The 13026-nt window shown below is 38.2% G+C and overlaps 2 protein-coding genes and 1 long non-coding RNA gene across 4 annotated transcripts; all 3 read right to left on the reverse strand.

The window, feature by feature from the left end:
* Positions 1 to 955: 955 nt before the first annotated feature.
* LOC141363153 (protein NLRC3-like) lies at positions 956 to 3050 on the reverse strand. Its single transcript, XM_073865719.1, has 2 exons — positions 2914 to 3050; positions 956 to 2771 (listed from the first exon to the last, which is right to left on the reverse strand). Exons 1-2 carry the CDS (start codon positions 3048 to 3050, stop codon positions 956 to 958), a joined length of 1953 nt encoding a protein of 650 aa, XP_073721820.1.
* Positions 3051 to 4177: 1127 nt separating this feature from the next.
* LOC141363278 (uncharacterized) lies at positions 4178 to 11982 on the reverse strand. 2 transcript variants are annotated; one of them, XR_012368838.1, is made up of 4 exons: positions 11264 to 11982; positions 10912 to 11010; positions 4414 to 4527; positions 4182 to 4293 (listed from the first exon to the last, which is right to left on the reverse strand). It is a non-coding gene; the product is annotated as an uncharacterized lncRNA (long non-coding RNA). The 2 variants fall into 2 exon arrangements; XR_012368839.1 differs by lacking the exon at positions 4414 to 4527 and having other exon boundaries at positions 4178 to 4293.
* On the reverse strand, positions 8587 to 10685 carry LOC141363267 (uncharacterized). Its single transcript, XM_073865918.1, has 2 exons — positions 10119 to 10685; positions 8587 to 9621 (listed from the first exon to the last, which is right to left on the reverse strand). Exons 1-2 carry the CDS (start codon positions 10582 to 10584, stop codon positions 8921 to 8923), a joined length of 1167 nt encoding a protein of 388 aa, XP_073722019.1. The 5' UTR covers positions 10585 to 10685; the 3' UTR covers positions 8587 to 8920.
* Positions 11983 to 13026: the final 1044 nt, after the last annotated feature.

The following is a 13026-nucleotide window of genomic DNA, read 5'->3' on the forward strand; positions in this document are numbered from 1 at the left end:
ACAAAATTAATAGGGCCTAGCCATTTTCATTATTTCACAGCCTTATTATACATCAAAGTGTAATATGACATTGACAAAATATTAAATAACCTTGTCTGATATTCTGACAGTATTGTGGCATAGTATCAGGACATCCATGTGTTTGTTGCGCACGGCAAGGGGCGAATGGCCGGTTGATGGGCTTATTTTGGAGAAAGGCCAGGGCTGTTTTTTAGCCCCAGTCCGTCCCTGGCCAAAATTGCAGTTTAAAATTGCAACATGTTTGACTGGCTGGTGTAAAAAAAACTTTCAGGGCATTTTTCTCGGTTTCAGTGTTTGCGTAGTTACTGCACTTAGCTATGGACGGCAGTATAGTGGTTGAATATCTGCTCGGTTCTGGACATGTTGAGAATGCCTTGTTAGAGAGAAATGTCTTTAGTTTAGACTTAAAGTGATTGACTGTGTCTGATTCTCAAAAAATTTTTGGAAAATCATTCCAGAGCTTAGGGGCTAAGTAGGAAAAGGATCTACCACTTTTAGACACTTGATATTCTAGAGATAATTAAGTGAATAGAATTTTGTGACCGCAGTGTATGTATTGTATTCTGTTATTAATTCTTGAAGATACGAAGGTGCCAGGCTGTTTAAGGCTTTACAGGTGATTAGCAATATTTTAAAATGTATACGATGTTAAACTGGTAACCAGTGTAAAGATGCCAAAATTGGGCTTATGTGATCATACTTCTTAGATCGAGTAAGCACTCTTGCAGTAGTGTTTTGAACCAGCTGAAGCTCGTTTACCTGTTTTGTGTATCATCTGAGAGACCACCACTAAAAGTTCTGCTTTTGAGATCGGCTGATGATTTATAAACAACAAAAGGAAAATAAAACACTTGACAATCTTTTTTTAGGAATGGAAGGAATTCTCCTAAAGTAAGTATTCAATATGCATTCATATTTTAACTGTTAGTTTTACTTACTGGAGTTTTTTGGTTTCTTTAATCACAGGCTGCAGTCTCACAAGAACTTCATCTGCTTTATTTTTATCCCCAATAAATTTATTTAGATTGAGTACATCCAAATTTTGCTCAGACAACAACAAAACAAAAACTAGAGCTGCCCACTGTGAAGAGGAGAGTTTGGTCTTTCCTAATGATGAAGATCTCACATAATCTTGAATCTCCTGCAGCAGTGAATCATCACCCATTTCATTCAGAGAGTGAATCAGATTGATGGATTTCTCTGGAGACAGATTCTCATTCATCTTCTGTTTAATGTACTTTACAGTTTCCTCTTTCATGTAGGAGCATCTTCTCATCTGTGTCAGTAGATCCTGTAAGAGAATCTGATTGTACTCCAGTGAAAGACCCAGAAGAAAACGCAGGAAAAGATCCAGATGTCCATTCTTACTCTGTAAAGATTCATTTACAGCACGCTGATGCAACTCAGATAATGAAATATTTTCTGATGATTTACATATTAATCTGCTCAATATTTTCCAAAACCAACCTGCCTTATGACTTTGATCAAACACATATCTGTTGTAGTTTGTGAAGGAGATGTGAGCATAAAGAGCTGCTAGATGTTCTTGGATGCTGAGATGAACAAAGCAGTAAACTTTCCCCTGATACAAACCAAACTCCTCTCTGAAGATCTGAGTACACAATCCTGAGTACACTGATGCTTCTGCTACATCAATGTCACACTCTCTCAGGTCTTCATCATAGAAGATCAGATTGCCTTTCACAAGCTGCTCAAAAGCTAGTTTACCCAGTTTGAAGACCATGTCATCATCTTTCTTCTCATAGTCCTTCTGATGTTTGATGTTTGTCTGAAGGATCAGGAAGTGTGTGTACATTTGAGTGAGAGTCTTGGGGATCTCTCTTCTCTCTGCTTCACTCAACATTCTCTCTAGAACAGTAACTGAAATCCAGCAGAACACTGGGATGTGACACATGATGTAGAGACTCCTGGATGACTTCAGGTGTGAGATGATTTGATCAGACAGACTCTCATCACTGATTCTCTTCCTGAAGTATTCCTCCTTCTGTGGATCACTGAAGCCTCGTACCTCTGTGACTCGATCAACACACTCAGAGAGGATGAGATCAGCTGCTGCTGGTCTGGAGGTGATCCAGATGAGAGCAGAGGGAAACAGATTCCCCTTGATGAGGTTTGTCAGCATCACATCCACTGAGGTTGATTCACTTACATCACACAACCTCACATTGCTGTTAAAATCCAGAGACAGACGACACTCATCCAAACCATCAAAGATGAACAACACTTTATATTCATCACTGAAGATTTCCATTTCTTTTGTCTCTGGGAAGAAAAGATGAAGAAGATCTAAAAGACTGAGTGTTTTGTCCTTCATCAAATTGATCTCTCTGAAAGGAAGTGGAAATATGAGGTGGACGTCCTGATTCTCTTTCTCTTCAGCCCAGTCCAGAATGAACTTCTGTACAGAGACTGTTTTTCCAATGCCAGCGACTCCCTTTGTCAGCACACTTCTGATGTGTTTGTCTTGTTCAGGTAAAGGTTTAAAGATGTCATTACATTTGATTGGTGTCTCCTCTGTTGTTGTTCTTCTGGATTGTGTCTCAATCTGTCTCACCTCATGTTCATTACTGATCTCTTCACTTTCACTCTCTGTGATGTAGAGTTCTGTGTAGATCTCATTCAGTAGTGTTGGGTTTCTCTTATTTGATGTTACCTCATACAAACACTCAAACTTCTTCCTCAAATTTGATCTGAATGTGTTTAGGAATTCAGCAAGATTAGACTCATGGCTGTAAAATATAAATACCAGATATTACATAAATAAAAAAAATGCATGGAGCCAAAAAACACAGAACATATTACTCGAGCTTATGAAATGTTTAATTAATTTAATTATTAAAATAAACTAAAAAATAATACCCAACAATTCACCTGAAACAAGGACTTATGTTTTCATTGAAGTCTGGTGTTTGATTCTCAGATTGCTCAGTCTTCCTACCCTCACAGTCGGGTTTGGTTACTTCTGGTCTGTGCAGCAGAATTGAGTCAATGAATCGATTATATTTCATCTACCTCTTGAGGGACGTTTCTACAATCATTTAAAGAACTTCTCATACCTTTAAAAATATACATAATTGTATAAAAATGTCAACCTGTAATCAAATGATTCATAGTTGTTTTATACCTGTTCTCAGGCCGTGTATCACCACTTTTAAAATGTACTGGTTGAAACAAAGACACATCACTCCTCATAGACACACAGCTGATCTCTGGATATTATAGACCTGTTTGAGTCATGACTCACTAGGATCTTTCACCCGGATCTTTAAATTAACTCATGAGTCGCGAGTCTCTAGTATCATTAACCCGGATCAGTTGAGTCCTACTACAGTTCAATGTAAAACCATAAACAGCGCCACCACACACACAAACCTCTTTCAACATTATTAATGAGACTTCGCTCGCTCTACTGATCCACTCGTAACCGGCTGATCTGCGCTAGAACTGACCCGAGATTATCACTCAGAGCCGGGAAAAATTGCAAACTCGAGAGACCTGCTGATCCGCGCGAACTGACCTGAGATTCTCACTCGGAGCCGGAAACAACGCGGACTCGAGAGACATGCGGATCTGCTCTGACTCCAGAATCTCTCAACTCGTAACCGGCTGATCCGCGAGACCTGTCTCTCGAATCAGAGCCGGGAGCACTGCAGATTCGCAGATCTCCCGGAAACATTGCAGACTCGAGACTCTCCGGCTCGGGGCTACATAATCAGGACACAGTTTTTTCTACATTTTCTCTATATTATTTTGCTATGATTATTATTTTTTAAATGGTCGACCATACACACCAAATCTAAAACCTAAAGCATGTTTTTCAGAAGTGAAAGGCTTTTGTTGTGGATTTGCTTTTGAGGAGACTTTTAAGCAATACTGACTCAAATGACTCAAGTGACTCACACAACCCGGATCACTTTAGTGAATGACTCACAATAACCCGGATCCTTAAAAGGAATCGACTTTGCCAGGCTTAGTTCATTATGCTCCTACAAAAACTGTATTGAGCTAAACTGTTAATGAAAAGAAAAGATCGAATTTCACAGATGTCACTGTGCAAGCAATTCTGTGCTCAATTTTTGTATATCAATACTTTAAATGTTAAATAAAATAATGCATCACAGATTATTTTTAACATACCTTAGATTATGCCTTGTATCATCACTCTTAAAATTTACTGGTTGATGAATAGACAGGTCACTCTTCATAGACACACAGCTGAACTCTGGATCTGATCTCTTCTGATGATCTGAACTATAACAGACAACGTATTAGAATAAATACTGATGGTAAATTAATGTTATTTGTTGAATACAACCATAAAGTACTTTTAATCTTTTCATTATGCTCCTTCAAAAACTGTATTGAACATACCTTAGATTAAGCCTTGTATCATTACTCTTAAAATTTACTGGTTGATGAATAGACCCATCACTCTTCATAGACACACAGCTGATCTCTGGATCTGATCTCTTCTGATGATCTGAACTATAACACACAACAGATTTAATATTTTAATTCACATTAATAATCTTCATAACAAAAATAATTACAAGACATTTTAAGTAGTGTTTATTAAGGTTTTAGATATTTAGATTTTAATTAAAAACAAAGATACTGCTATATTTTTCTGTGATATAAAGGTTATTTAATAAAGTGTTTACAGTGCTTTAAGTGGACTCAGTACCGCCATTTCCAGATATAGCTCTTGAGCGTACCACCACCTCTCTGTGGACCCAGAATGTGCTTTTAGTGTACAGGAACGCTCATTTGCACATTTAAATCAGAGGTTTTAATCCTTTGGCTGCGCTGCCACTTTTCAGAGCGCCCTTCACAATGCACGCTTCCTAATTCGTCCCACCGAGAGCGGAGACTACATTACCCATACACCCTTGAGTTTTACAAGTTAAAAGCGCATGCGTCGCTTTTGCTGCTGTCAGTGTCATCAACTCAGCGTGGAGAGGTGTGTGCGCAACCATAGCTGCTCGATTAAATGAAAATACAAAGAAGACTTTATATGCCCTCCTTGTTTTAGAGTCTGAGTAGTAAAATAATAGTATATAGTAAAAACATTATTGAAATTGTAATATACATTTAGTTTAATTGCCAAACTACAAGTGAACGAAATTTCAATGAATTTGAACGACGCTGAAGTTTTACCAACGGCAAAATGGAAAACAATGGGACAAAATAGTGATGACTTTAGAGTTTCAAATGGCCAGTATTTTGTTATTCTTGAACCCATAGACATGGTCTTGACATTTTAAAGTTTTTTTCAAGCTCTATCTTAACAACTACTTTTAGCATTTAATCATGTTGAAATTTTTACTTGCATGCACATTTTATTTATGTTCAATAGATATTTCTACAGTAGCTCTTTCTAAGGGTATTTTTTCAAAATCCTTTTGCAAATTTTATTTATGCTCAGTAGCTATTTCTAGCTCAAGCAAATCCACAAACTTATAAAAGCATTTATTATTTTTTACAAGGTCATCTGTTGACTGCTGTATATAAAACCCCTTCAGTATAGGAGGAGTCGAGTCAGCAAAAATAATAGAGTACCGGCACCTCTTTTGGGCCACTTAGGGTGTTTTCACATATATAATTCGGTTCGTTTGGTCCGGACCAAAAGCAAAAAATGATACATTGTAGCTTTTTTAGCAGTTTTGGTTCCTTTTCACACCATACTGATCATTATGTTCCGCACCAGTTGAAACGAACCAAAATGCAGTCATGTGATAACATCCACATCACTCATTGGCCACATGTATTTAAACGTATTTCCTAAACTGCTTCTCGATTGGTCAGAATAAACGTGCGGGAAATTCCACGAAACTCCGGAAGTAAACAAAAAGAGGAAAATACCTATGGAAAATACAGCAGACACCACACTCTTAAAACGAATGTGTTAAATTAACACATCTTGTGTCTAGTTAAGGACAACACACCTAGTGTGTTGTCCTTAAATTAACACATCTCTGTGTTATTTTTAGAACAACACACATTGTGTTGTTTTAACACATCTTGTGTTGTCCCTTTTATTTATATGAACTCTAAATCAGCACGAAATGACACATAATGTGTTAAAATTAACACATAATGTGTTAAAAAGTTTAACACAAAGCAATGTGTTAAAATTAACACACCCTGGATGTGTTAATTTTAACACATTGCTTTGTGTTAAACTATTTAACACATTATGTGTTGTTTTTAACACATTAAGTGTCATTTAAGTTCATAAAAAATAAAAGGGACAACACAAGATGTGTTAAAACAACACAAAGTGTGTTGTTCCAAAAATAACACAGAGATGTGTTAAATTAAGGACAACACAGATGTGTTGTCCTTAACTAGACACAAGATGTGTTAATTTAACACATTCATTTTAAGAGTGCATGGAGAGATGACTGTGCGCTGTAATTATGTTCGTGGTTGTAATCTACTACATCGCTTGTATACAGCACTCTATGCAAACTCTTCATTTTCAGAATGAAGCGCGTCTGCAGCTTGAAAATATAATTAGACGCATCGCAAGACAGTTCAGGAGGCGGCGAGCATTACTTTTGCGAAACTGTGACATGCTCATCTTCCGCAAATATTGCCAACGACCGATGAGGTAATGTTATGTGTTGTCTTTCTTTAAATTGTTTTCTGTAAGCTTCTGTAAAGCCTCCAAGGTCTCATTATTAGCATTCTCACTGTGTTATCAACCCCATATTATGCTATTGCTTGCTTGCCATCTGTTTGTTATCTGTTCACTATGCCAATGCATTTAGTACTTTTATTGAGAGTGACAAACTTATTAAAAGTGTAAAATATTAATACCAAAATGAGATCGACCTAATTAATCTAACAATATAACAGTTTACATATGATGATAATAATGAAAATTAAGATATCTTTTCTTAAAAATTATCATAATGACAGATGTTTATCTAATGTCACAAATTTCATCTTTTTTAAACCCAGGAGCATTTGGACACGTGCACGTAATGATAGTTGGTGGCACCACATCAATGCAACCTGGACAGATGATGATTGGCTGAAAAACTTCAGAATGCGAAGAGGCAGTTTCAGACTACTGTGTGACACTCTCCGGCCCTGGCTGACCCGACAGAACACGAAATACAGAGAGGCTGTGCCAGTAGAGACTCGTGTTGCGATTTGTATTTGGAGGTTAGCCACAAACCTGGAGTATAGGTCTATCTCACAACTGTTTGGTGTTGGGTTATCAACTTGTTGCACTATCACCCAAGAGGTTGTGACTGCCATAAATGTTGTAATGAAGCCTCTGTACATCAAGCATCCCTCCGCAGCTGAGTTCAGGCAGATAATACAGGGTTTTCGAGACAAATGGAGATTCCCTCAGGTGGCAGGTGCAATAGATGGAACCTATATCAAGATCAAAGCTCCACCTGACAACTCCTCTTGTTATTACAACCGGAAGGGAGACTATTCTATCATTCTGCAAGGTGTGGTGGACCATAGAATGAGATTTTGGGACATTAATGTTGGGCGACCAGGCAAGATACATGATGCCCGTGTTTTCTCCCTCTCTTCACGTTATGAGCGTGGCAGTGCAGGCACTCTTTTACCTCATTGGACTGAAACGTTTGAGGGGGTTGATGTTCCTCTTTTCCTTTTGGGTGATTCGGCTTACCCTCTACTAACTTGGCTCATGAAAGCTTACCCAGAAGGAGGAGCAGTAACACAAGAGCAGCTTAACTTTAACTACAGATTAAGCCAAGCCCATATGACAGTTGAACGTGCCTTTGGGTGCCTGAAAGGACGCTGGCATTGCCTTCTTAAAGAAAATGATGCACACATAACTTTTATAAGCCGCATTGTGTCCGCTTGCTGCGTGCTGCATAATTTCTGTGAGGTACAGAAGGAGGAATTTCTGGAGGGAGAAACAGTTGCAGAGGAAGAGGGACCTGTACCTGATGAACAGGGGCCTGCACAGCAGCAACATGACATTAAAGATGCACTGTGTGGCTACTTTGCTACAATGTGAATAACCAAAGCCTGTAAATAGTTTTGTTTTCAGTATTCACAATAATAAAGAATAGTAGAAATGTGTAATCCCCCTTAATGATCTGTCTTTTTTTAAAGAAAAGTGCTAGTATTGGAACCACCTTATATTGTCTGATTTAAAATGGATTAAAAGAATTTTTTTGATGTAAATAGTTTTATTTTCTGTTTAATTTGTAACAAATGTACAGTTGACACATTTTAACAAACATTATTTTCTCCATGTAGTATGAATAATTGTGATAAAGTGCTGTGTCGTATAGATAATAAGAAATTACAATAAAACATTTTTGGGTAACATATTGCTTGTGATTGATTTTAACCTCCATTTACCATGTAAAAGGCAATACACAAACACAGTAAGCAAAGGTACTATGTTATTATTTCAGTGAATAAGTGGTGCCTTTTAGGGTCTCCTTGAGGTTTAACTGACTGCTAACAATAGGCACTGGATTAGCTTTTACACTTGTAAACATACACAATCAAAAAAATAATAATAATAATAAAATAAATAACATTCTTAACTCTAAAACTGCCTGTTTAACTTCAGATGAATGTAACTTTGCCATAACTGTTGGCCGAAAACATTAAGAAAAATGCCAAACATTACATGCAATATGTGTAGTTTCAAAAAATATATTTTTTTACTATATTATCCTTGTGTATCCCACAAGTTGAAACAAAATGAGGTAGCATATTTCTGAGAAATGTAAACGCAGAAAGTAGTACTTTTTGCTTATTCAGAACACTGAACGGAAACCATGACCATTACCTAGCAATTAAAATGAAAAAAAAAACATTAACTGAACATTATAGGCAAATCCTTTCCTATATTAAAAAAAAACAACAGCTACAAGTTGTAGTAGTGTGCACTATGTATAATTGAAGAAGTGCTAGGATGCTCATCTTGGGTGGATGGAGATTCTGATTGCCGATGCTGATGTGGATGATTCACTGGCAGCAGGGCAGTAGGCTGGGTTGGCTGAAACTGCTGGGACAAGGACCAAGCACTAGGGATTGATGTTGGTGGGATTGTCGTGGTCCAGGCTGGTAATTGTAAGGAATGAGATTGAGGCTGACTAGGCATTGCTGCAGGATGAGGTTGAGGCTGACCAGGCATTGTTGAAGCATGAAGATGAGGCTGACCAGGATTTAATGCACTTGCAAGAGTGCCCATTAGTTGGAGAAACATTTGGTTAGTGGCCTGTTGCTGTGCCTGCATTACCTGGAATCTTCTCTCCTCGGCTTCCTGTTGTGCCTTAAGTATTCTCTCAAAACAGGCAGCCTCTTGAGCCACTTGGCTTTCTTCAGCTCTTTGCAAATCTGTCAGCATCCTTTTGTTGTCCATCATATATGACTGGACTTCATCATCAGCTTTACAAGGCTTTTTCTTTCTTTTTCGAGCTTTGGCTCCAGGAATGGGCAGTCTCCCTCCTCTGATGCTTTCTTCATTGACATTGCTCTCTGTGCTTGGATCATCAGACACTCCTTCATCAGCAGCAGCAGTGATTGAGATATCAGTATGGGATGATACATTGCTTGAATCTCCCACTGTTTGGAAATACACAATTTCTCAGCTTTAGTCATATCATTTTAATGCGGATGAAAATATATATTTCAATGCACAGTGCAAACTGTGTGTCTGTGTGTGTCTGTGTGTGTGTCTGTGTGTGTGTCTGTGTGTGTGTGTGTGTGTGTGTCTAACCGTTCCTCAAAAGGAAGGCTACATCTATCTGGAGGTCGCATATGCAGGCTGTTTCGTCATCAAACCTGGTTTATTTAAGTTAACTGAGCAACAAACAACAATTTACGATTAACTAAGAATAATAGTCACCTTTATAATTGTTAATATTCTGAAATAAGAAAGTCTTGATGACGTACACAGCCTACAAATGCGACATACAGAGGATGCAGCCTTCTGTTTGAGAAACGTACAATATAACATGATTACTTTAATGTGAAGTAAATTGATGTCATTTTGGCATAGCGAATGCATATTACAATAGATAACTAGTTAAACCATAACTTTCGAAAAGTGGTAAACTCACCGTCAATATCTGTGTCAGATGCGGTAGCCCGGTCACCTGTGTTAGCATCATTGGAAGAGGACGAAGTTGAATATTCATGGGACTCAACAACATCCACTGGATCAACGTCCGGTTTTGTCCCAAGTATTTTGTCCAGATCATCATACCAGGGGAACTTGTCTTTCTCGTTACCCGAGCTGCCTGTTTTATTAAGTGCATCTCGCACTTGGATGTACTGCTGGCGGAGTTTTTTCGCCTTAACCCGGCACTGCTCCACAGAACAATGAAATTCCCTATCCCTGAGCTGTTTGCTAAATAAAGAGAAAACCACGCTGTTCTTATGAGTTTTTGAAAGTTGTGATCTAATATGTTCATCAGACCAAATTTCTATGAGGTTTCGCACCTCCTCGCAACTCCAAGTCTGTCCGCGACCTGCCATTGTTGTGCTAATACTGCTAATGTAAACTGTCAACAAGCACTTCCTCATCCCATAATGCACAGCGCCGCTGAGTACGGCAGCTGGTTTAGTTCAAAATGCGCAATAATTTTTGCAGTTAGGTCTGTTCGGTCTCGGATCGTGTTCTCACCACAAATGAACCGCTCCAGAGTTCGTTTGAAAGCGTACCGAGACCACCTCTGCAAGCTGGTCTCGGTCCGTTTGTTTGGTCCGCTTTTGGTGCGCACCAGAGTTCAATTGCTGCATTCTCACCTGCCCAAACTAACTGCACCAACTGAGCAATCGAACTCTGGTACGATTCAATCGAACTAAACAAGGCAGGTGTGAAAACCCCCTTAAAGTGTTCATATAAAGTACCTGCATCCTGTAGAAAAATCTTCATCTGCTGATGTTTGTGTTTGATCCATGATGGAGCTGCAGAGATGAATCTGATCAATCTGATCTCCACAACTGATACTAAATGAAAATAACATTCAGACACAAAATAAACTTAAAGTGAATAAACACATTATAACTGAGTAAATGAATGAATCCTGAGTGTTGAAGAAACAACTGCATCAACACAACTACACAACATTATATCAACACAACACAAATTAACACAGATGTTCCTTCTTTGAAGAATCGCATATAACACAAAACAAAAAAAATAAAACTTTTGTTTTTTAGAGAAACTATGAATGAGGAAAGGAAAAGCATATCGTCTCACCTGAACACTCGCTGTCATTACAATTAGTGATGTTTCGTTTTTGAACGAATCGTTCTTTTGAGTCGGTTCTCAGGAATTAACCGGTCGAGCTGGTTTAGCAGCCACTTTCATTTCCCTTGGAATGTCTTTTCCCCCTCAGATGATGAAGCGTTTCTGCTGACAGCACATGTGCAGGGACCTTACAATAGCTGCATGTTTTTAATTTATTTATTTTTTAGTATGGCATATGTACAGAATTTGTACAAACTAATACAGCTCACAACAATTAAAACTATAAAATAAATATCAAAAGCAGCTGGGTGTACAAAAAGCCCTACTCCTGTACACAAATCAAACTGAATCGGGTTGTAGTTTCGGGTTGATGACACATGAAGCACAGTCGAAATAGCATGCCAGACTAAAAAATAACTGAATGAGCCGGTTCAACCAACTGTCAAAGATTGCAAAGGATTGTGACAAATGAGTTGCTGACACTGAGGCTGTTGGAACGAGCCTGATGGTCAAAAGAAGAAGAAACTCTTAATGCTAACTATACTATTTTTAGCTACTCACATGACAGCAATGGGGTTAGACAAGCCCCCATTTGGCTAGGACTTTTTTTAAATTACTTTGCAATACTTTGTAAAACCATTGTTAATAATGTGTATTTATCCAGCTGTCTAATCACAATGGAGGAAATTGCAGGACAAATACACCGACCACCCAGAAGTTGAACTTCCTTCTATCACTGAACAACAACAACATAAAAGTTAATAAGCTATAGCTTGTCGATTACTATATATAACACCCCGTGCTATCACGCTCAAACTGATTTTGCCAAGGGAGAGATGTTCGCAGGGCAACATATTGTCACAGATCACAATATGAATACGCATAGATTAAACGAATGATCTGCAAAATCAGATACTTATAAGACAATACTTGCATGAATGATTGTATTGTAGTAACCAAAGCACATTTAGCAACTAGATGTGCAGAAGGAGAGAGATTCAGGCAAAGATGAAAGAAAGACAGAATCAGTGGCGGCTGGTCAATATATAGTGCAAATGAATACAAAATAAAATTGTTTAGTTGTATTTCACTGTTAGTCATGTTTTAAAAAAATAAAAACTGAGTACTTTGTGTGTGTGTGTGTGTGTGTGTGTGTGTGTGTGTGTGTGTGTGTGTGTGTGTGTGTTTCATGTTTGTGTGTCTGGGGCGCACCCCTAATAAGTGTCTATGTAGGTCAGTAAAAAGGGTAAAAACATGTGACCTGAGGCTGAGCTCTAATTGGCTGGTTTCGGATCTGCCTTGGGGTGCAGAACTGTGCGCCCCAAAACCCTCACAATTATGTTGTAAGCGAATCAATGTTGTTTTGTATGTCTTTGACCTCATGTGATTGGATTGTTCTCAGAGTCTCATAACCGCGTTGCAGATTGCCATGGAACTGCTAGATACAGTACTGATCAGTGAAAGCAACTGAAATACCTTGAGATGAAAGAAAATATAATCTTATGCTTACAAAATCACCCTTTACAAGACATTCAGCTGAAGAATAAATAAAGGATTAAGGAGCTTGGACCAGATTGAGCAGCAGAAAATGATCATGGTCGAGTTTACACTGTGTGCTTTTCCAGGAGTTATGGCAAACAAAGTTGGCCAACATTAGCTGGATGCTATAGTATGTAAGTCATCATGATATTTATTATTTTCTTTGTTTGCTGTTTCAAAGTATGTGTGATAGAGCACATTTCAGCTGCCTTTGTAGACATGATGCTCAGATA

This window comes from Misgurnus anguillicaudatus, unplaced genomic scaffold (assembly GCF_027580225.2).
Source record: "Misgurnus anguillicaudatus unplaced genomic scaffold, ASM2758022v2 HiC_scaffold_33, whole genome shotgun sequence".
NCBI lineage: Eukaryota > Metazoa > Chordata > Actinopteri > Cypriniformes > Cobitidae > Misgurnus > Misgurnus anguillicaudatus.